The sequence below is a fragment of the Lates calcarifer genome, linkage group LG13, assembly GCF_001640805.2.
Source record: "Lates calcarifer isolate ASB-BC8 linkage group LG13, TLL_Latcal_v3, whole genome shotgun sequence".
Lineage (NCBI taxonomy): Eukaryota > Metazoa > Chordata > Actinopteri > Centropomidae > Lates > Lates calcarifer.
This window is the reverse complement of record NC_066845.1, coordinates 8890039-8915075: the sequence shown is the minus strand read 5'-3', so window position 1 is coordinate 8915075 and position 25037 is coordinate 8890039. Positions and strand designations below refer to the sequence as shown.

At 38.9% G+C, this 25037-nt stretch overlaps 2 protein-coding genes across 4 annotated transcripts in view; one reads left to right on the top strand and one right to left on the bottom strand.

Annotated features, from left to right (window-relative positions):
• Positions 1–19634, top strand: part of unc5ca (unc-5 netrin receptor Ca) — a 180027-nt gene extending 160393 nt beyond the window's left edge. For both annotated transcript variants that reach the window (XM_018668848.2, XM_018668847.2), the window contains 9 exons: positions 1352–1569; positions 2901–3036; positions 3704–3791; positions 6542–6710; positions 9461–9694; positions 11512–11661; positions 12016–12180; positions 14545–14723; positions 16996–19634. In XM_018668848.2, the coding sequence (XP_018524364.1) occupies positions 1352–1569; positions 2901–3036; positions 3704–3791; positions 6542–6710; positions 9461–9694; positions 11512–11661; positions 12016–12180; positions 14545–14723; positions 16996–17158 (1502 nt within the window). In that variant the 3' untranslated portion in view covers positions 17159–19634. The remainder of the gene's footprint in view (positions 1–1351; positions 1570–2900; positions 3037–3703; positions 3792–6541; positions 6711–9460; positions 9695–11511; positions 11662–12015; positions 12181–14544; positions 14724–16995) is intronic.
• A 3178-nt stretch (positions 19635–22812) lies between these two features.
• bmpr1ba (bone morphogenetic protein receptor, type IBa) overlaps positions 22813–25037 on the bottom strand; it is a 68947-nt gene continuing 66722 nt past the window's right edge. For both annotated transcript variants that reach the window (XM_018668849.2, XM_018668850.2), the window contains one exon: positions 22813–24952. In XM_018668849.2, coding sequence (XP_018524365.1) covers positions 24827–24952 — 126 coding nt within the window. In that variant the 3' untranslated portion in view covers positions 22813–24826. The remainder of the gene's footprint in view (positions 24953–25037) is intronic.

Sequence of the window (25037 nt, the reverse complement as noted above, 5' to 3'; positions counted from 1 at the left end):
ATCCACTCAGTAGCCTCAGTTCACATCAGACCCAGTAATGAAGAGTTTATATATATATATATATATATATAAAGTGAGACTATGTAACTTAAGAAAGAACAAATAACACATTCTTCCCCTTAGAAATGAAAATGTGGTTTTGCTGATACAGCCTTGGTCTGGTATGACACTTAGATAGACACTGGGCAACTGACATTACAGATTTTACTCTGAATGCGTGGCTTTTGAATACTTGTGCTCCTGTCACGCTACATTTTAGCATGTTACAAATAAACATGATGACATCTTTAAAGCAACTGAGTCAAGAGAGAAGATATGTGCTATTGTCCTGGAACTGCTGCTTTTGGCCACAGTGGCAGATATTTAGCAGACATTACACATAAGATTTTGATAATAAAAATAAAAATGTCAGTTTTGACAAGGTTGAAGCAGATTTGCCTTCTGATTCAAGGTTTCACATACTGTACATTGCATATTGTCTTACTTATTCTTTTCTAAATGAGCTACATAGTCAAATCACGGTATCTGGATAATTAGGGTTAAAAAAAATATTTTTTAGAAAACTGTCCTCACAGTGCAAGTCGATTATTTCCAATTAACAAAACCAAAAATAAATTAGTTTTAACAATTGTTTTTGTCACACATGTCATGTTTTGTGGTTAATGTGCACAGCAGGTTTTGTCAGTTTTAAATTGTGACGCTGTGACCATTTTAAAAATAGAGTGATGTGATTAAAGTGTGACAACCTCTTTGATTGTGTGGGTGAAGTCAGAGTCACTGACAACAATTTGAAGAGCTGAAAGCATGGCATGTGTTATTATACATTAAAATAAGAGTAAGGTCAAATCAGGAGTATGAGAGTTTGTTTTGAGCATCATGTTCACAATCTACACACACTTTCCCTCTGTCTCTCTCTTGCTGTCTCTTTCTTCCCTCTCCCTCCCCTCCCTTCTCTCTCTGTGCAGGATCCATGACTAGTCCTTGATCCAGGTCATGCCCCTGTGTACTGCAATGTATCATACCAGACACTGATACCTTATCAGCAGCCTTGCCTGCCCTCGTCTCACTCCCCTTATTCCTGTTCACTGATTTTGCTTTAAGTTCTACACATCTGTCCCATACTGCAACCATGTGTTTCATACTATTGAGGTTATATAGTATTTAGCTTTAGCTTTCATTTACCCTCTCTGTTTCAGACACCATTCTCTCTGGCCCTGTCCGCTTTTAGCTGAACACTTGTGGATTCATATTAAAAAAAAATGCTTTTCTTATTGTATTTTCACTCATTAATGTTTCCTCTTTTCATTTATTCCTTCTCTTTTTCTTTTCCTCTTTCACTTCATCCCTTCAGCTGATTTACTGACAGCTCCTCCTGACCTGACGAATGCAGCTGCCATGTACCGAGGCCCAGTGTACGCCCTCCACGATGTGTCAGATAAAATCCCAATGACCAACTCCCCTCTCTTGGACCCTCTTCCCAACTTGAAGATCAAAGTATACAACTCCTCTGGTCTGGTCACGCCACAGGATGACCTCGGAGGAGACTTTGCATCCAAACTGTCTCCTAAGGTAATGTAAATATTGTATCCCTAACGTTAATGCCAGTATCTTTCATCCACTTTTACTGTATTGTATTCTCTATGAGCACAGAAGAATTTAAAAATATCCCCTCCCTAAGTGTGAGGTAACACTGCAGGAGCACAATGAGAAGTACTGAAACACAGCAGCTATGTATTCCCAGTCACATAAATACAAAACCAAACACCATTAGTATACATGCAGCTCAGTGCCCCAGTTTCCTCCGTCTGCTCTGTCAACTACATGGCATGCATACCAGAGTCAGTTGTCACAAATACAGATGAAACTGCTCCGTTTCATCACAGCACCTGTCCTAAGGCAGTACGAGAGCTGAACTCACTATTTGAGCTCTTTGGATCAGTGATACATTTGATGATTTTATCTGTTATTTTGGGTGTTTTTTAATTGTGCCCCTTTTGAACCGCGGCTGTGTCTAATGACTGACCATGCCTCACTAATTTTGCGCTCATTTTTTTGTGTGGTGTGTGTCCTTAACACATTGAAGTGAACTCTTGTCAGCTTTGTGTGATGTAGGAGTAAACTACTGAATGTTAAGCCCTTATTTTACATCCCACAGTGGACATTTCGATGAAGAAATGCAAAGCAGGTCATATTTTAGTACTTACCCTAAGGTGGTTTCATAGGTCTATTGTAAATCCTCCCTCTTCTCAGAGACTGCCAACTCAGCCCTATGGCAGCGCTCCCAGGCAGATGCAGATCTTCCCTGTAGCATTTTAGTTAATGGTTACCAAGAAAACATATGGCAAAAAGAAAGCATTTTGATGAATGCATTAAACTTCTAGTGGAAGGGAGCTTTAACATATTCCCCTCTCAGTGCTTGCTCTAATTAGCCTGGCAAAAATAAAAGTAGAATGACCTGTACAACCAGAGGTTGGCCTTGCACTTTGAAACTTCTCTTGACCTCCTGGAACTTTTGGTTTCATTAGAATACATGCATACAGGCTTGACATCAGCTCTTTCAGAGGAAGTTCATCCTTCAAACCACACTGCATTGATTTTCTGCATATGCATATATCCACGTCTTTCAGATTCCATAGGAGCAGCTTGCTTTTATGCCTGAGGATACACCGTATAGTATATAGTAACTATGAGCAGTGCCTCCCCACATTATAGGTCTAAGAGGAAAATGGTTAGTCAGCACACTTATGTAACATTTAACATTCTTAACTATGGTCCTACTGAAAAAAGAGCTCATTCTCACTAACATCAGCAACATTCAGTCAGCTTCAGCATGTGTTATGTTATTCTCTGTAATTCTTTCTTTCTTATTGTCATTCTCATTGCTGCATTTTGATTCCCAGGTAACTCAGTCCCTGTTGGATAACAGTGACACCATGAACCTCCGCAACCAGAGCTTAGCCCGAACACGAGACCCTTCCTGCACTGCTCACGGATCCTTCAACAACCAGGGAGGACACCTCATTGTGCCAAACTCTGGTAAACTTAGTATTCCACAAACACTAGATAGATAAATCTGGTTGATGTTTAAGTGATTATGCAGTGACCAGAGTTATCTCTTATAGCTTCTTCAATATGGGTTTTCAGCTCCAAGTACATTTCCTGGGTTTTTGCTTATTAAATTAACAGATAATAATACATGACATTACATTAGCAGCTGATAAGAGCAAGTATTACATCAATGCTAATACTGTCTAACAAGAATTATTGTAGATTTAAAGTAAGTAAAGTAAGATAATAAAATAAGTAAGAGTGTCTAGCTACTACTGCACAGTCAAGATAATACAAAAAACAGCCTTGACATGTTCTCCAGCTGCCTAAAGAAAAAAAAACTTTCACTAGACTTATGTTAGGATTTAAAGGCAGTAGGCCGGCAAAAATAATGAATAATGTAACCTTCAGATAGGAAGCAGCTCTCAGAAGCTATAAAACATTGCAGTGCAATTCACTTGATGATATATTTAAGAGAATTTTTTACACTGGTTGCCATTAAAAATTATTATTCAATAATTAATCATAATGATAAAGTGATAACAGGTCTCACGTTCAATAATTCACTTGTGCATTGTGAAATTAATAAATCCAGTGATGAAAGTCATTACTTCTGCCTCCATCCATCCTGCTTCCCCTGTCCTCCCTCCTGCAGGTGTGAGTTTGTTGGTTCCAGCGGGTGCTGTTCCTCAGGGTAGGGTGTATGAGATGTATGTGACTGTGCACAGGAAGGACAGCTTGAGGTAGGTTTTGTCTCTCTATTTCTCTAGTTTTCTTCTCTATGGCTTTTTTTTCTCTCTCTCTCTCCCTGTTGTTCCCTGTTGTCCCCATTTTTCTCTTCATCTCTGCATCTCCCTCTGTGTTCTTTTTGTTTTTATGTTGTCCTTTGTCTGTACTTTTCTCTCTTTCTCCTGGGTAGCAGCTTCTCAGACCTGTTTGTATGGTTGCATGGGGAGGCTTTCACAGTGTGACATTAGCTTAGGATGCACATAAAGGGATGGATCATTATTATTTATAGCATATACACACCTTCTTGTGGTGATTCATACAGCAGAGGTCACTTAATACCACAGAATTCCTATTATTAATGCCAGAATTTAAATGCCTAAGAAGCAAAGTTGTGGAGATTGTAATGGAATATTCTACTCATTAATTATTACCTACATTATCATCTGTACAGTAATCTGCCGAATTTACATAGTTAATCAGTGTTTCCCAAATTTTAGAATCAGTGCCATTATCCAAATGCAGAGCTCCTAACACTCTATACTATTTTAAGATGTGTGAAAGTTATGTTGACGGCAGTGCGACTGGCAGATTTGTTTTCAGTTCATGTTATAGATCCAAGAAACAAACACTGAGCTTTTGACAGCATATGCAAAGACATTGCCGTTTCCACAGTAACTAACAGATTGGTGGCTATTTTTGGGATTACTGAAATCCTGTTACATGTACTATAATCCTGTACTCCCAAACCCTGTGCATGATTGAGGTAAAGCTCTCTGTAGGACATGACAGGCAAGGGAGACCATTGCTATATTCCAGCTGTTGTGTGCAAATTTCCTTGATACAGATTTGGTGAAATTTTTGGCGCTCTATTTGAAAGTTAGTGGTAACCACATTATATGGCAAAAAACCTGGCATCTACTTGAAGCACATGCAGATGGACACAGGTGTCTATATGAACACGCATACAGTTCCTATTGTTATTTTAGACTGAAAAAGAAAAGATTTCATTTAACAACATCAACATGTGTCCTAATAATTTGCTCTGCCTTGCATCTCCTTGTCAATGAAATAATGTCCCTTCAAAATCACTAGTTTATTATTGAGTCGTGCTATTTTTCTGTCTGTAGATCTTCTGTCTTTTCCCACTGACACAGCTAAACTATTCATAGCAGCTGCATTTGAAAATATGTCTGTAGAACCAAACATTTTCTCACTTAGAATTATTTAGATAGTTTTGGTTCTATTTGCCCAGTTTTTCAGATTACTGTGACTGTGATTTTTGCCACGCACCGCAGCACAATAGAGGTGAATCAATTTTGTCAGTTAAAATTTAACAGCAGCTGAGTGGCCAGTTTACACTGGATTATCCATTCAGTATGCTATCAACACTTCTGCATAGGAGTTCTGGTAACAGTGTTCTTAAACAGCAATCTCAAAAACCAAGCAGATAAAAACAAAGGTGTCTGCATGGCTGGCTACCACAATGGGTAAATGAGGAAGCCTTTAAAGCATCAACAGCTTTAGGACACTTGTTACAGTTTGGTTCATGTATTCTGCCCCACACATCCTTTGTAACCTCTCCTCAATCAACAGCAGTCAATAAGAATTAGCCCCCTCACAGTGTGCTTCACTATTTCTAGGAGTCAAACCTCTTCACTGTCCTCTGTCTTCAACTCAGTCAATAGCTGGCTAGCAAAAAATCACACAGCTACATTGACTTGCCTCAGCAACAATGGGCAGGCCAGAGGCATGTGGTTTAGCTCCTTAAGATCTAACCCTCTGGAGTCAGTTTTCTCACATGCACAACTTGAAACATGTATTTTCTCTATTTGTGCGAGAAAATATACATAATATTATAAATCAATAACACTGTAATTTATTAAGAGGTGACCCCAGTGTTAGGTAAGTCAAAGGGTGGCGTTACAGTTTGAGTCACACTGTTTTTTTATCTGTTAGCCTCTCCTACCCATGTGAACCATTCATGAGTCAATAATGAGCTCCAGCAGTTGAATCAATAATACTGCATAGGATTAGTGCCCCCCTGACATAAGGTGGGCTGAAAAAAAAAGGTAAAATTTAGATCCATCTCTGCTATATGTAGGAGCTCCTTCCCAGTCAATGCATATCATCTGCAACATGAGAGAAGAAAATTACTGGATAATGGATTACACAGGAGAGCACAGCCAGTCATCACCTTATGTATTTTCATATTTAAGTATTATTTAAGAATGTAGTGTTACTTTTCAATCTACCAATGAGAGCAGGCTAATAAATATGGATGGAGTTCTGTAATGTATCATCTCCCATTTATTCACAGTTGATGAGCTTTAAGTATTCTGTTGCTGTAACAACAGGTTCCAATACTTCTAGTGTAAAAGGCAGGTGAATTTGTGACCAGTAGTCATTTATTTATTGCCTATGAGCTGTGAACTACTGACTCCAGCTGAGGCCCATCTGAAGCCCTGCTGACTACACTAATAATCCTCTAATTGAATTTTTGCTGCTCTGCTCTGCTCTGTTATGTTCTGTGATTTTCTCATCAACCCTAAGCCAGTCTATCTTACTCCAGTGTAACTGTCCACCTGTCTTTTTTATTATGCTGCCAAGCTTTTCCATATATGAACATTGTGACAAAACAGCTAGAAGTGAAATCAATACAGCTTTGTGCAGTTGCTGCTCACACTAACTGGTAGCCAACAGTGCAGCCCTCCTGTCGCTCCTCTCTAAAGAATCATTTCACCTCAGTGTTATCTATCTTTTCCAGACCCCCAGTAGAGGACATCCAGACAGTGCTGAGCCCAGTGGTGAGCTGTGGACCTCCAGGAGCCCTGCTGACCAGACCAGTGATCCTCACCATCCACCACTGCGCCGACAATGTCCAGGAAGACTGGCTCATACAGCTGAAGAACCAACTGGCCATGGGAGAATGGGAGGTGAGTGTTCTACACAAAGCCTTTTGTGTTTGTGTGTGTAGCAGTGTATGTAAGTGAGCTATAATGTGCAGCTTCTGAATTCCACTGCTTTTAACCTCCAGAGAGAATAGCTATCACTTTGCTGCCAACAGACTGCCAAACAGTCATAAACATAAATTTAGAGATGTATCTGGATACACAAACATGCACACATGCTAAATAATCCAAACATAAAGCAGTCTGTGTATACGTGTTTCCACATAATAATCATGCACCTGCACACAGACATCATCAAATTATGAATACTCAGTGATGTACACAGTATGACTCACACGGCATATGTCCACATGCGTGCACAGATACATTATCGACGCCACCCTGAAGAATAGTCTGCTATGCACATACATGCGCGCAGTGAGGGAGGGAGAGAGGGGAAAAGAAAGAAAAGGAGCGAAAATTTGGTAAACATAAAGTGCCTACAGGCTAGTAGACAAGTAGGGGGTTGAAGACTCCTATCAGAAGCAATTTGTTATGCTCCTGCCATCCTCCTTTTCTCTCATCTTTCTTTTTATGTTTCTATCCCTCCTTTTTTTCTACTCTGCTCTCTCTCCCTCCTCCCATGTCTCTCAGCGTGAAGTCTACCTCAGCAATCTGTTATTGTGAGTGTGTGACTGCGTACACATGCATGTGTGTCTGTCTCTGTGTCCATATGTGTGTATGTATGCACGCGCGTGCTTGTTTGGGGGGGGGGGGTTGCGTGTGTGTATTCTTGTGTGTGGGTGTGGGTGATAAGGCTGTCTTGCAGCATCACTGTGTCTACAAGGCCCCCGTATGCTGTCTTCTGTTGCTTATCACAGCTCAACACAATGTCTCTGCACAATTAGCCATGCATAAGATTCTGTCTGTGTGTGTGTGTGTGTGTGTGTGTGTGTGTGTGTGTGTGTGTGAGAGAGAGAGTGTGAGAGAAAGAGAGAAAGAGATGCTCAGAAGGGGTTGGTTGCAGACTGGGTAAAGACGAGAAAAATGAAAAGTGGAATTTCATCAGGAAGTCGATTTGTTTTTCTCTTATTGCAGTAGAACATCCATTTCCCATCAGAAAGTTTTCCTCAAAACAGGGAGAGGAAGGTAATTGAATTCCCCTCACATCAGGGGTAGGGTGGGGGGGCAGCCACGGTTGTGATTACCAGTAATAACAGATTCATACCATATTGCTTTCCTAACCCTTTGTATTGATTTCGCTCATCTGTAGGAACACAACTCTGCATGAACTGCGATTCGAAACTCAATATTTGTATCACACACTTGCACACAGAACATGCAACATCCATGCATTTGCATCTGCAGACATGCACACGCAATCGCACACGTGCACATGGATATGTGCGCAACTAACTGAGGATTAAGTAGTGATGTAAAAAGAACACAGTGAGCCTGTACATCCTCCCTCAACCCAAAGAGCCATATGGATTTACCATAACTCAAGCTGTGACAGAGAGCAGTAGAAATGATATGAGCAACAGCCAGATAATCACAGTGGGATTGGACACACTTCACAGACAACAGCTCCGAACAAGTGCCATCATTTTCCTAATGGACATCTTGATTTACTTTCAGAAGTCATATCTATAACCAGACATGCATTTACAGCACATTGCAATGTAGTGTCTAAACATGCATACATTCACAGTCTGGTGACTCAAATATTTAGTTACAGGTTTTCTAAGATGAATTTCCAGACTGGCATGAGCAGTTACACACAGTTTACTACTGTCTTATTAAAAAGATCCTGTAGCCAAAATGATTCAAACTCAACATTTTTAGTCAGGTTTGCTTTAAAAAAAAAAAAAAAAAAAAAGTATATCAATAGTGCAGCTCTTCACACATCAGTGCTGCCATTGCATTGAAAAATACCTGTTTATAGCAACAAAAAGATACATCAGGTATAAGCCGCATCCACCTGCTTACACAGGGGCTGTTTGCATAGTGGAAAAGGCAGGTCCAGTTTTGTTATGTTAACAGACAGAAAGTGGCTTAATGCCCGTAAATTCGCAAATAAAGCCGGTCACCAAATAATGGCCACGTTTTAACAATAGTGGTCTGTGCGAACAAATAAAGGCTGGTCTCAAATAAAGGGGAAAACAAAACAAGCTTACCTGGACTGTGGCTCTGTTTGTAAATTCAGATTAATCTACATTTCCACAGTTTCTCTATATGCACAGGAACATAGTTATTCCACACTCTCACCAAGGTGGTGATAGTATGTTGTTTAAACAGTAATCCTATTGTCATACACTGTTTAACCAAGACTGACTCTATACTGACATTTCTTTGTCTAGGTGTTAATGTTGATGAAACCCAGCATTTCTTTTAGGTGTTTCACAATGAAAGCCTTCCTGGAAATGGAAGGAATTACGCCCCTGAGTCACTGGAGAAGTTTTAATATCAAACAGATAGAGGAAATGTTGAATTTTAACAGCAACAAACTCTTGCTACAAATGGGAGTTGATCAAAAGAAAAACTTACTAATATTTAATAATATATACTTATGATAAAGAGGTAATTGGAAAGAAAAACCTGTTTTGAAGGGCAGTCTGTCTTAGATAAAGTTCTTTATCTGTCTGTCTGAGATGACTAAAGGCTCACATGGTACCTTCAGTATTTGAGAAGTTACAATATGCCAGTCTCTGCCACCCATCATGGACCCAGCATGACACCCCGAGTATCAACAAAATGTGTGTGACTTTGTCTGTGTGTGTATGTGATCTCTACAGGATGTGGTTGTGGTGGGAGAGGAAAACTTCACCACCCCCTGCTATGTGCAGATGGACTCTGAGGCATGTCACATCTTAACAGAGACACTGGGGACTTACTGCCTGGTGGGCCAATCAATTGGCAAGGCAGCCGCCAAAAGGCTCAAACTGGCTGTTTTTGGACCTGTCTCCTGCACAACTTTGGACTATCACATCAGGGTCTACTGTCTGGACGACACACAGGACGCACTCAAGGTAGAGTATATACTGTAATGATTTGGTTCAGTTGCTTTTTAGTCCACTGATTTAACCTGAATGTGCACACACATATACAAACTATGGATATATAATATGTAGTATGCATCTACAGTATGTACAACTCCAGTGCCTTGAATAACAGTAAAGGTAAGGAAGAGGTGTGTGATATTTTAAGCTTAGTGTTTTGTTGTGTTCTTTAGTCCTGTGAGGGATTTTATTCTCTCTTGGATCACCCATACTAAAACTCTTCCCTGCTAATTTGCATTTGAAATAAAATATATTGTAGTTTGAATAAAAGTGATTGTCTAGAGTCATAAATAGGAGTTTCTTCACCTCTAGTCTTCTGGAAGTGAGCTGAGAAGCGGTAAACAAAACAGGGTCAAGCAATGTCAAAATAGCAATGCTTTAGAATTCAAACAAATTCAAAGCACTGGAGGGACCATCTGATATGGGAGATTAACACTGGTAATTTATGCATGCAATGATAAGTCAAATGTCAACGTGGCACACAGCCATGCACACGCTCACTCAAACATCCACGCGCACCCAGCTTTAACATTTCAAACAAGCAATTGTAGCTTGAAAACAAAGTTGAGGGGTGGACTTTTTAATGATGGAGACTTTGTGTAGTATAATTGATCGGTTGGCGTTCAAAGGGGAAGTCTCCGCTGTATATCTACAGTAGAGCTGCAGCGTAGGAAGATGATGGGAAGGAGGAATTGATTATTTTGAAAAGGTTGTAGGAGGCATCACAAGTCATACTGATAGCTTATTCTTCCATCAGAAAATAACTGTTTGTATGTGTGTGTGTGTGTGTGTGTGCTCATTTAAGTGTATGCACTTCAATAGCCTGTAAATGTGTTGATGGTATTAATGTGTGTTTATCATTATGCATGCTGCCATGTCTGCAGAGTACAGATACTTTCTTAGTACTCTCTTGGCGTGGGCTTAGTTGATATACAGAAGTCAATTTAAAAAGGATGAGCAAAAATCCCCACAGGAGTGTGTGTGCAATGTATTATTGAAACAACTGCAGCACAGCAAAGTAAAATGCACTACTCCCTTTAGTTCAAGACATCAAATGACATTATCAGTTTACAATAATGGACATTTCCCTATTTGCTTAAAACAAAGATATTAAATTGAATTTAAAAAAAAAAACTCTTGTTAAGTGCAGTTCATCATCTTTCTGAATCTTTCTTGAATGAGGTTAAAACTATAAGAAGAGTTTTCACAAGGAGAAGCAATGTGTGTGGTGAGGAGGAAACAAAAAAGACAAAAAACGTGCTGCAAAGTTTACTTCTCTGTGTATTGTTTTCATAAGTCAAGATGCATTGAGGTCATCTTCTAAAGTCAATAGTAGTTATTAAATTTTTACAGTTTTACATTAAAGATTTGCCTCATTTTCCCAAATCTCACAACAGCATTACTTTGACTGGTGGTGTGTAATTAATCAAGGTTTTTACTGGGCATCTTAATATCTCTTTTCAGTTCAGTGCAGTAAGCAGAGCTAAGCTTTGCTTAAATCCAGGGAATACAACCACTGAGATGTGTGATGCTATCTCAATGAAAACATTCATGTGTTTCAAGTGTTTGGCGGTGCTGTGTACTTTAAGGCAACGTTCAAGAATTCGAGACAGCATTGTCTGCAGTAATTATGCAAGATAAATTAAAGGCTTCCTACAGTCTCTACTGCTGTATGAAGAATAAATGGTTCAGTGAGCAAGATTAAGATAGTCAAACTTGCAGAGGAAATTTGAAGTAGTTATTGTTTTTCTTAGTTTCTTTCTTTTTTTTTGTGGGGTTTTGTGTAGGAGGTTCTTCAGATGGAGACCCAGATGGGAGGGAAGCTTCTGGACGAGCCAAAGACTCTGAACTTTAAAGACAGCACACACAATCTGAGACTGTCTATCCACGACGTGCCACACACACACTGGAAGAGCAAGCTCATCGCAAAATATCAGGTGAGAGGGATGTAAACATACATGTACACTTAGAGACATTTTATGTACCAGATACTTTGCACACACAGCAAATGTCACAGTTTACTGTACTATACTCCATATTTAGCTTCCAGAGTGAAACATGTTCACAATTATTCACACTGATGAATTCCCATGAATAAAAAAAAGATACTAAAAAATGCAAAAAACTTGCTAAGCAACTCAAGTGAGTTAAGATTAGCAACAGTTTGGAGGCTTCAGCCATTCATATTTTATCAGAATCACAGAGACAGATAGAGGATACTTTGACCCATCAGATCACATGACTTAAGTTTTACTCTGCAAAAACATGCATATTATTTTTGCATTTTCTAGGAGATCCCATTCTACCAGGTTTGGAGTGGCAGTCAGAGAACCCTTCACTGTACCTTCACCCTGGAGAGACTGAGCCCAGCCACCACAGAGATCAGCTGCAAACTGTGTGTACGGCAGGTGGAAGGAGAGGGACAGATCTTTCAACTCAGCAACACTTTGGAGGAGGTGGGTTTTTTGTAGACATTCATATGCACACATAAAGACAAGACATACACTGTTTATTGGATATTTTGCTGTATGTACGAAAACACAGCAGAAGACGACTTTAACTCACACTGGTCAAGGGTTAGGACAGAATGCATACAAAAAAGAAATGAAACAGTAACATCGAGAATAGAGGGTTTCCTTCTGCATCCTTGTACTTGCTTCTACATTCCCATGCTAAAGGTCCTAAAGTCACTAAGTTTTTCTCTGTCTGTCAGACACTCAGAGTTCATGCTGTGGTTCTGTGACTCTGTTCAATCATTCATACTGGGGCTAGAGGTCACACAACACGGGAGGAATAACTCGTCTTTGATTTCGCTGGGCCATGTAACCACAGAGTCACTGAATGTGTATGTCTGTATATGTGTGTATGTGTGTCTGTGTCCAAGTGTGAACAATTTTGGTCGAAGGTCAGACAGTTCTTTTGGAATGTCACTGCTTTGAATTCTCCCATGGTGTTCACGGATGATAGCGTTGCACTTTAGAAATTTTTTAACCCTTGATTAACCAGGTAAGCTGACAAAAAGGGACAGTTTTGTTTAATTTTTATTTTTTTAACTGCATATAGAGGAGCAGTTGCAGCAGCACAGAAGGTTGCTCATATTGTATCCTCCTATAGCAGTGGTCACTGAGCAAAATGAGACTGAAAATCAAGGTCTGTAACCTAGAATAAAATGTATCTAGTGAAGTTGCTGCTCATCAGATTTGTATAATAGTTTCAAGGTACAGTAACCTCATTTAATGGAACTGATACCTCCTGATCACCATGTGCAGAAAATTTTTAAGTGATTAAAGCTTAGTCATCTTTTTCCACCCTTTATCCAAGCATTTTTCCTTTACTCGGTGTAGATGCTCGACTCATTTCTCTCCCTTTTTCCTTTTTCAATCCATGCAACACTTCATCCTGTCCAGGCTTGTGCACTATATCCTGACTAACGCTCAATAAATCAATCAATAAAAAAGCTGATTTCAATATTGGGTGGACAGACTATGTAATGGAGACACAGTTTCTAAACTTTCTCAAAAATACTTTTTTGACATTTTTTGGCAAACATGTGCGAAGGGTGAACGGAAGGGTGAAAGGGTGCTCATCACTCCTTTTTACAAATGCAGACACCTCCTTTACTTTTGACCTGCACTGAAGAAGCAGCCAGGAGCTAAATTCAGCCACAGTTGTGATTAATAGGTACATTTTCTCTTATGTTTTGCCACCATGGTTAATGTGTGCCAGGCAGCTTTATGAGTCACATATTGGTTCTCTTTCACAGCTTGCCTGTAAAGTGCACATCCAGTTAAAGGAGTTGTGATGATTTGTTTCTGTGACTTTTCACATGCAATTATTAAAGTGTCAGTGGTGAAAAATCACACAGGGAAAGAAAGAATAGTAGAAATGTCCCATCCTGCATTTCTCCTGTGCTGCCTAATTTAGGACTTTTTGGGCTATGACAGTTTTGTCACAACATTAAATATTTTGCTAAGTGATCAGTTGTAATCCAGTTTACACAGGCCATGCCTAGTTTTACAAAATAATTACCATGGTCACATGGGATGTTTGGCAAGTATGGTAATTAGAGCTGAATAGCTAAAAACAGTATTCAGTGTGTAATGTGTAATTGTGTAATGAAATACTGTAGACCTTCAACCAGCTGGCAGTGTCCTACATGTTGAACAAAGGGAAGTAAAACAGATTTAAAGCATTTATGATTTCAACAGAGAAACAGAGATGTTCCTTTGCATCAATCATTCAATCTCCAGCAGCAGAGAGCTTTCTGCTGTAAATTGGGGCTAAGTAGACGCAGTAAATAGTAATCATTCACATCAACAGTGGCAGTTGTTGTTTCTCTCTGCCAAGCCACATTCATTAGACTGCTGCCTCCTTTCAGCCCAGGAGTGGCAGATTAATGGAATAAAGGTTTAGAAAAGGGACAGGGATCGACAGCGAGGGGAGAGAGTGTTTGGGAGCAGATCTTTGTGTTTGTTTCACTCTCGTATTAATTAGGAGACTCGTATGTAATTGGTCACACAGAAGGCCAGCAGCAGAGAGACAAGCAGAATATTTGCCAGGACCGAGATAGAGATGTATCTGAAATAGAAATAAGATAAATTTAACATAAAATCTAAACTCAACATGGATGCACATCATGATCCATATTTTACTTCTCAGGATTTCTAGTATATAGTTTATAGATCCAGTCCTGTTCTCCTGTGTCTCTACTGCAGAAGTGTAGTATTCTGAAGGAACAACAATATGAAGAAACCAAATTTCTCCATGAATTACAACAGAATTTCAGAAACAATTGACCAGGTTCCTCTCTGTCTTTCCAGGAGGTCCAGTGCATAGACACATCCCTGATGGACCCCGCCAGTAATATCACAACCTTAGTGGGGCCTAATGCCTTCCGCATTCCTTTATCCATCAGACAGAAGCTGTGTGGCAGTCTGGATGCACCACAGACCAGAGGCAATGACTGGAGGATGCTCGCCCACAAACTCAACCTTGACAGGTGACATACACACACACATTTTTATCACATACTGCTGCCCTTAGGCGTTTTGCTCGGCTTGGAACATCATTTAGTCAGAAAAACTCTTCTCAAATATGATGGCAGATCATCAGGGTTGCCTTGTCTAAAAAACTGAGTCAGTTTCTATGAATTTAAACGTGACTTGAGAACTGGCTCAAAGACTTTCATAGTCTTTCCTTATAGCAAAATATACATCTGGTCACTCAGTTTCAACACATTTCAGTATTTTGAAGCTGCATCTCTGTAGAGTTTGAGTAAAATGCAATACTGCTGGACTCCCACGCACCTAAATAGTAAACATGCAATTTTCTATTTGCATCTGACTCACAGGTAACATCCTTAGCATCTCTATCCCCAGATGTGTGTGTCGATGATTCAGTCTGGAGGTTCATTTACCAGCAGCTAGCGAAGCAGAGGCAGATATTGAGAGGATAATTGGGCACAAGTGCACCTCATTGTCCCAACAGGCAGCCAGCTCATGATGCAGCCTGTTAATGTGGGCACCAAATATTTCCTGATCAGTGGGTGAAAAATGGACAGCTAGCCAAATTGTTGTTTACTTCCACATTTCTGCTAAAAGCTACTCTTCAAAAGGAGCAGGATGAAATGATCTAACAAGGAAATACCATCTTTTATCCTGTCTGCTCTTGTAACTGCCACATCATGTCTGTTTGACTTCAAAGTATGAGTCATGCTTCGCCGTCACAGTCACCGCTCCACATGTAATGTGCCTCACAAGTGGTAGAAACTCTCTCTCTCTCTCTCTCTCTCTCTCACACACACACACACACACACACACACACACACACACACAAAAGGTGGATTTCAGTTATTGAGTTCACTGAACAGCAGGAAACTCCTTATCACATACTGCAGACAGATGGAGTCTGTGACAGAAAGTGAACAAGAAAGAAACAAAGTAAGAAAGGAAGTAATGAAAATGGCTTTATTAGATGTTTTGAGTGTGAGACAGAAACATGAAAAAAAGAAGAAAATCTACAGGAGGTAAAAGTGACAGAAAGGAGCAGAAAGGAGTTGTGTTTAAACAGTACCAGAGTGTGCCAACAGCACAATCAAGGATTTACACAGGAACAGAAAGTCCCATTCTTATCCCCGTGAGACTCAAATTTGATGGCTTTTCTACTTTAAAGCAGCATTGAGATCTTTGTCACAGATGGCTCATCGTTAGACTTCCTCTGCCACTACTGTGGACTTGACTCTCGGTGGCTGTAATTCTTACCATTACCATAAAAACATTTCTCCCTGTGGAGTTGTTGGCACATTTTTGTGCTTTACCACACTTACAAAATTGTTTTTTTTTTCCCTCGTTTGTTTAAAACAATTTGAATTGAAAATACATAATGGCAAATTTTCTAAACAAAAGTAGTTGCCTACCATATTAAATTAAGGCTAAAATCCCTCACTCATTACATTTTCTATCATGTTGTATTCAGGACTTAATCAAGAATGTTTCTTTATAGTAAATTCAGATTCTGTCTGTCTTGTTATATTGTCTGATATCTGGGGCCTTCAATACATTTATACAAGATATCAGGTTATAAGTCGGAGTCCTTAAGAAAGCAGTCATGCCAGGTAAAAATTAATTACATTTAACTTCTAAAAGATATTAATGATAAGTAAAAGTGGATAATTAGTCACCCTTGCACTGCAGTACGGGGAAGCAGAAACTGTTCACCAGGTTTAAGAGAGGTTTTTGTCTAAAGGTTTTTTTTTAAGGGGATTATGTGATCACCTGAGTCAAGCTCTCCAAACATGCTGCTATATCCCAGATTATATAAGTGACACTGGATAATATATCCTACATTTGAGATTTTCGTTGTCATCATTAGTAAACATCTGAAACATGAATTTTGTAGTTTCAGAATGAGTCTTGACCTGGCCTTGTATGGTCTGTCTCGCCTGTCCATATAAATCCATTTTTTCTATGTATTTATATGTATTCTATGGATTTTGACATACGTTGTTTGTCTCATTCTGATGATTTTATTGAATCAATTATTGATGAGGTAAAGTGGCTTCTCTTTTAATTGGTTGCTGCAACCTGTAGCTTCAGTATATATTTGCCGTTTTATATTGTGAATTTGATGCCACACAAAGTTCCATGACTGAAAAGTTGAATCTCCAAGAAACTTAGTGCTGACTTAGTGTGGAAATTAAACTTAATCTATTGTATATTATTACCATATTTTCCCATACCCTTTGTCCCTCACCCTCTCCTTTATTTTTCCAGGTACCTGAACTACTTTGCCACCAAATCCAGTCCGACAGGTGTGATTCTGGATCTCTGGGAGGCCCAGCACTTCCCTGATGGAGACCTAAATGAACTGGCCGCTGTGCTGGAAGAGATGGGTCGCCATGACAGTAACTTCGCCTCCATGACGACGGAACATTGACGAAGCAAAGTGGTTACCAAGACAAGGACAGAACTCCGGAGACGATTACACATGAATTCTCTATGGCTGATACTGCAGCAAGGGCAATGAACGACTTAGATGTGAGCAAAAGAAAAGTTGTTGCCATGGTGATTGAGCACCAGTTAAATACCATGGTAATCATGCCGACATGGTAACAGACAGAGCGAGAGGTGCTCGAGCAGGTGCTGGAACTATGTGCATATCTTTATATGTGTATTTGCGCAATGTTGCAGTGTCATGTGTGAATGAAGGAGAAATAACCCTACCTACCACACAAACAGGCTTTCAGGAACATACAAACCATACACATGCCTAAAAAAAAGACCTTGTGTAGTGTAACACCAGTTGTTCTCTTGCTGTTACTTTATACTGAACAAAGACAAGCAGGGAAAAGAAAGAAGAAGCAACTGAGGTACTGACCTTGAAAACCTCTATAAGAAAAGGAACAAAATCATAAAGGGAGAGAAGCTAAACTGATTACAGAAGAGCAGGAGAAGGTAGATTGAGGTAAGAGAGAGTGAGTTAGAGACTCTTTAGTAAGATGAGAGTAAACACAGAGAGAAGCTAAACTGATTACAAAATGATGGAAAAGCGGCAGGTTATCATCTGAAAGAACAGGACGGAAAACAGATAATGATGGAGGGGAGCTAAAGAAGTGATCCCACTCCTCTCTTGTGAGCCTTGGCTGTACGTGTTTGCCAGTACAGTTTGTTGTCTTTATATCGTTTCCTAGGGAACGCTCTATGTATTCTGCTGTCCATATGTGTGGATCATTTCCTGCTAACAGAATTTGCTACACAGTGACTGTCAATCAAGGATCCTGACCAGAAACAAGCCAGAGACAACAGCTTTCCCTTTTTGGCTGACATAACATCGTAAGTGATGTTTAAAGTATCAAGTCTGTGGCGTCTAAGTTTGTAAAAAGAAGCCTGTCCAAAGATGATTACACTCCTGATGGATGTAAGTAAAAACTTATTTTTGTTTGGCATTTTCAGTAGTGTATGGTTGTGACAGATTTGTTAAAATGTCTGTCTTGAGGTATATTTAAAATTGCACCTATGATAAACAGATAAGCAAGGCAGAAATGCAAGACTGTCAGCTATTTATTATATTTATGTACAGCATACTAGAGTACAGTATACAGTACACAAATATGTTTGTTTTAAAGGAGGCAGAATTGACTAATTTTACAAATGTATTTATATATTTGTTAAGGAAAACAAATTTTCCTGAGAAAAACATGCATTTCTGCACTCGCTGGAGGTTCACCACAAGCCACTGTAAAGAATTGAAATGGTCTTCAAGCAGCAAATGCACTTCAAACTAAAATGCTGTCCTGTAACTTCTTAAAGTGGAGTTGTTTGGTGATGCAGGGTGGGGAATTCCAGCCATCACTACCACGTTTGGTTAACCACAACTTCAAATCCAGGAGTCTCCCTGATAGGCTGTTGGGGCTTGTTTCTGGACAGAGTCCAACTCAGTGAAAAGAGAGAAGAAGCAAAAAAGGGATGAATTAGAAGTGAAAACACAAGTGTTTTTAAATACAGTAATATAGACAGTACCATAGTATTACGTGATAGTGAATTAAATACAGCTGATATCATTCATTACCACTAAATGTACCCAAATATACTGATTTTATCAATCATATTTTTAATTTACTAAAATATATATATAGCCTATATATATATATATATTTCTTTCATATTTTCAGTGTCCTATCATCACAGGATGTCAGTTGTTACCTGCCATCAGGCCACATGTGATTTCATTTGTGATCACCACCATGATTTTGCTGGTCGCTAGCACCATCCAGTGGCCTTTGAGGAATAACAGCATTTACATTTACATATATGGTGTTTTTTGTTTTTTTTTAATTGTCTGAAAACGTGTAAATACATGATTATCATGTTCATCCTAATGACCTTATATTACCATAATATTTTTGTTCAGTGATCATTATTGTGTTATTTACATCTCTCTCTTTGTTTTGCCATTTTAATGTTTTTATAGATGTGAACTGTATGGAGGGAAAAAAAAATCTGTAACATATCAGTTAGTTGCCCTTTTTCTCAAACAATGTTCTGTCAGCAACTAACATTCCAACTCATGGTGTATTTGTTGAAAAAGTTACAATTTAGAGCTAAAAAAAAAAAAGAAAAAAAAAGAAAAACAATATAACAACAAAGGGGGCCTATGTAAAATGAAATGTAATATATTTGTGTGTTTGCAGAACAACTTTGTGAACCAAGGCTGGCTTTCAAATGTGCGCACTGACCCCGGACAACAGTGTCTGACGAAAAGGTGTTACTCCAATACGCTAACTCTGAGAAAGAAAGAAAAACAGCCTTATTTTTTAGTGGCTTTTGAATCGTCTTGATGCCCTTGGGACATGAATTCTATTCACCATGTAAAGGACAGCATGTTCAAAGGAAATACATGTAAAATATTCAAACTGGAGTTTAGATATTTCTGCTCTGAACTATGGAGAGACGCCATATGAAACTGAACATCAGGTATGTAGAGGAGATACTGAGGAGGATATTGTTGAGAAAACCAAGTAGGCAGAGGCTGTGTTAACATCGGTACAAAAGGTCAGATTTTTACCAGGTTATGACAGATTTCATCTTGTGGCTGTCCACACTGAAGGAAACCTTGAGACATTGATTTTTCACATTGATTTTCCTGTCTTTGTTCAGTCAGTCAGAAAAGTGCGAGTTAAGAATCAGACCTCTTCTGGCGGTGTTAAACCAGTCCTAGTACACATGGAGTCCTCCAAAATGTGTATGTTTTGATTTTCGGACAGCCTTATGAACCAAATTAGAAAAGGTGTATGGTTTGATGACGGAGTGGATGTTTTGTATATTTTCAAATGTAACTGCTGATGTCAGATGTGAGGAAATCAAAGGGAAGAGTTGTGTACGTTTCATGAGGATAAAAAGCCTAAAACATCAACCCATCAATTCAGTTTGTTTCAGAACAAAACATGAACCCAAAGGTTATGACAGTCTCTTTCACACAATGTGATCATCAACATCTATGATTAATTAAAGGCAGAACTCACAGTCATACGAGAGCTCATTTTAACTGATGAAAGTTCAAAAATGCAGTTGAGAAATGTAAGTTACAAATTACTGTGTAACTTCACCCAAAATTTCATCCTTGCCATGTTCCAAGTCTAGTTTGTTAGTGGAGTAGAATGAAAAAGGGGGTTTTCTTATGAGGAGAGCACATGTAGGTCTCCAGAAGGTGAGCCTCTATGATGTGAAAACAAAGAAAGTAGTGTTAAGATATCAAAGTATGTAAAAAATATTTTCTATCCACAGTATGTACAGTTGTGTACTGTCAGCTATATTGGGCAAATTTCAGAATATAAAAAAGAGCAGTACAGTTAGATACTAGTTTGTATGTTTCAAGTTTCTTTCCTTTTTTGTAAAAGCAGTGTCTACTATGCAATCTTGGCATTGGTTATCATGATAGAAGTCTATAACTAGAGCTGTCCTTGTAAGTGCATTTTTATTTTACTATCAGGCGTGATTTGATTTGATTAGTGCGGGGTAGTGTTGGTCCATTTTAGCTAATTCTGGCACGCTTCATGAATCTTGCTCAATCTTGCTGAATACTCGCCTCTCTATCTCCTCTAATTGTTTTCTGTACAAAGTGTAAGAAAGAATTTTTAAGACAATTAATAAATTATATTTATAAGCAATGCTAGAAATGTGTAGTGCCTTTGGTGGCTTATTTCAACAGAACTGTTTCAGGGAATTGTTTTACACTTAACTCTCACATTTCTCATATCTACTATGACAGCTTGCGCTTTTAGGGGGAGTTGTCTGAAATGCGGGTTATAGACCATGAATATAAACATTTGGTTTACAATGCTTTGATTTTATACCTTTGTTTATGTTAAATTCATATTAACATGCTCCTGACTGAATATAACGGCATTTCAAAAAACACATTTCAGATTTCGGAAAGGGTGGGACAGCACTTCCTTACACTTACTCTCAGTGTCTGTATTTAACATTCTTTCTTTTGATTATTTGTGTATTGTAATCATTTGGTTGCATAGAGATTGTGTACTGATTACAACAGTTAACTCATGCAGGGGGAAAAGAGAAGAAATTATGCATAAAATCATGTTCCTCTACTGCACATTTCAGAGTTTTAAAGTCTGTAAAGAAGTACAAAGCAGCATCACCATTCTTAGCTAGTGGTCTTGTGTCTAATTTAGTAATATAGTAAGCTTCCTCTAAATTACAAGACAGCTATTTATTGGCACTGGGTGTTGGATTTCAAAATTCACTGCACCAGGTGAGAATCAAACCAGTGTCCTCTGAATTACAAAGCAGTCATTTAACAGTCTTGCCTGTGTCCATGTTACCTTTCAGGTCTCTAGTAAGCAGACTATCAGTATACCTGGAGCACATCCCAGGAGCACTTAAGATCTGGCTGTTTCAGACCCCCCCACCCCATTCTTTCAGCACCACATCTTTGTTAGGTTGCCTTTGGCCCTGTCAATTTAGGTTTTGCACTTTACAACACTCTCCACTCATTACTGAAACACCCATCCATCTGCTGACTCACTGATAACACTGACTAACACAACTCATTACATAAGGTATGTTTTTCTGGTTATTGTTCCAACAATACACTTTTCATGTTTCACTTTAAAAACCATGTCTCTCCCTGTCTTTTGTCAGGGCTCTAACAGAATAATAGAATTGAAACAATACATTGTGTTTTTAGTTAATTGTATATATAGCCTAGGGGCTGAATTCAATCAAAGGTACTGCACAGTCCTGCAAAGTTTCCATGGAAATCCTAAATTAGCTGTAATCAATTAGATTGGATGAAGGACAATTGATGTAGTCATTAACAATTCCAAATCAGCACAGCAAGCTTTCTTTCAACAAAACCTATTTCATTCACTATTCTTATATAAGAAGGGCATTTTTTACCTGACAAGTTTTGACTGCCAAGTCTGCAGTCTCCATCAGAGGTGTTGCTGAAGCTTCCTGTCAGCTGATTTATGTGGAAACAGTCATCTTACCTGTTAGCATATAAATTTGTCAGTCTGATCAATTTGAACAACCATAAATAATGCACAGCATACATATTTTGAGAGTTTGCGGTAACACTTACCATGTAGAGAGTCACTTTCTGCCCAGCAGCTGCATTTTACTGATGTCATACACAAACAAAGTATTTACTTTAGTGCTGTCTTATCACAAAAAAGAAGTGTGGTCGCACCCTCTGAAATGTTTTTGTGTTTTGTGAAATCATGTTTTTGATGTGTTTCATACAACATTTTTGTTTTCCAAAAAGTTGTTGTGTTTTTTGAAATGTTGCTGTATTTTGTGAAATGTCGTGTTTTGACCTTCAGAGCCACCACACAAAATAAATAGTTGGATAAAATAGCCTGAAGGGGAGGAAATTGAAACAGAAAATCCTTGTGGTGTCACTGTTTAACATGCTGTGTGCTCAGCAGCATCGGTGGGTTGTAATGAGGCATGTCACTTTTTTAACAAAGAAATTATGGAGAGCATGCCTTAACAGTAAGAGGCGCTGCCAAGTAACTTGTTAGTATGCACCTCATTCAGCCACCACAAACTGTGCATCAGCCATGTGGATGAGTGAAACACTTTATTGGGGGAATGTTCAACCTTTTTACTGAATAAAAACACCACTTCCTCTCACAGACAACTACAGTAGGTACAGATTAAATAAGGCACAACACCCAAGAGGAAAGAAAGGGCATTTATATCACAACAAATTTGTCACACCCAAACCTCCTATGGTGACTAGCACCCCACAATTTTAGTTTGCAGAGACCAAGAAAGAAACTCATCGACCTTTGAAGGAAAATTTATCAAGGATTTCACAAATGGACTGCAAACACTAAAAATGAGTCAGCTAGTGCCATTTGAGGGAAATCTCAACTGGCACTGCCGTAATGGCAGATGGCAGTGTGGGAAAGTCTGCTAACTGTGATGATGAAAAGTGTCCAGATTTACCTGGAGAACCATTTCATACTGAGGCAGTAAGGCTAGTTAAGCTTCCCAATACCTTACTGCAACTACATAAGAATTTGAATTCATGGAGAGACTCACTTGATAGAAGCTAGATGATGGATTTTGTAAATGACTCAAGTGCCATTTGAATTAAGTGTGACAGCTGCAATTGGTGAATTGAATTGAATTTAATTTTGGTGAATCAGTTCAACACGTACTTTAATTTTACATGTACGAGGCAAATGTGACCTTGTGATGTCTACTGAGTAATTCTGGAGGTGTGATAGTTTGGGAATGGTGTTTTTGTGTTTTTTTTTTTTTTTGTTTGTTTGTTTTTTTTTTTTAAGGACCAGTCAGTTTTTCAACAATACTGTGTGTTTAACTGTTAAATCTTAAGTGAAAGCTTCTGGTCCAGTTGCCTAAAATACACATATCCATCATCTGCCTAGTTATGGGAGCCACTCTATATTAATGGGAATGACTAGATGATAGAAATCCCCCATGAACGAATTGTGGTGCCCCTAAACTAACACAGTCACAATCCCACACATTTATAATAGATCACTACATTGTCAAGTAAGAAGTCACCACAACAGTTAGTGTACAACAGTTTCTGATTGCCTTGGCAGACTTCCTTTCCTGTAATTGCTGTTGTACACCTATGGATGGCACCGTTCTGCTTCATCAATCACCCAATCACAATCTCCTCACTCAGGTTCTTTTTAATAGTTCCATTCGAGCGCAAGGAAACACAGAGGCCTTTAGAGCCTCAATCCAGAATTTATTTGGACACATAAATTTTTATTTTTTTCACATATAGTCTTAAAGAGTTTGAGTTTTACATGGAAAATACACTTTTGCAACTTTCATACCCACCACAACTCAAAAATACAGGTATACTTTTTCTTCAGTGTCTACAAACGTTACCAGCGTAAACAAAATGTTTAAAGCCTCAAAATAACTTTCTTTTTCCTGTCACATAGTGTCAGTCCTTGTGACGAAAAACAGTCAATTTATGAGTGACGGAAATGTTTTCAATCCAATTGCAATATAAATCCAGTAGTGGGGTGACAGTGTTTTGAAAGGAGGTGTCATGCTGCAATAACAGATTGCCTTTAAGCACATCCCTTCAGTTCTGTCAATCAGACCTTCATCTACAGGTACGGTAGCTTTCACAGAAAGCAGTGATATTAGATAGTATTCCACTCACTGGTCAGTAGCCTGTTTGTGTATCTCTGCAGCTACAGTGCCAAGTCAAATTCAATCTCTTTCTCCAAAGCCTTTGGAGCATGTGAACAGGAACCTATATCTGGTTTTAGAGTCCTCAAACTAGTCTGAAATGAGATTGTCTCATCATCTCTGATGGACAGAACATGGCCACACAGGACCTGATCATTCTTCATTAATTTAAATTTTAGTAAACCACCATGGTCCTGAAATCCTGTTTTTTCAAAGGGGACTTGGGTTGCAGAGTTCTGGGCATCTGGACTCAAAGTTTGTGATCTCCAAAGTGATCTTCTTGCTTCCTGTCCCACCTCCTTTTCCCAGAAAAAAGGTTTGTGCGGCCTGGACCAGTACCAGTGTAATTGTTAGTGCCCTTTCTATGTGTGTAAACACACCTGGCGATGGCTGCTCACAGCTTGATATCCTGTGACTCTGACATCTTGGCAAGTGTCTTTTTGACCCGAAGGGCTGTGAGGCGGGAGGCTGGGTTGTGGGCCCAGCATTCTGTCATCAGTTTCCCCATCTGTCTCAAACACTGAAGAGATACAGAGTAATGTTATGAACATAATTCATCTGTGTGTGATTGTGCATGTATATGTGAATATATATAGTATATTTTG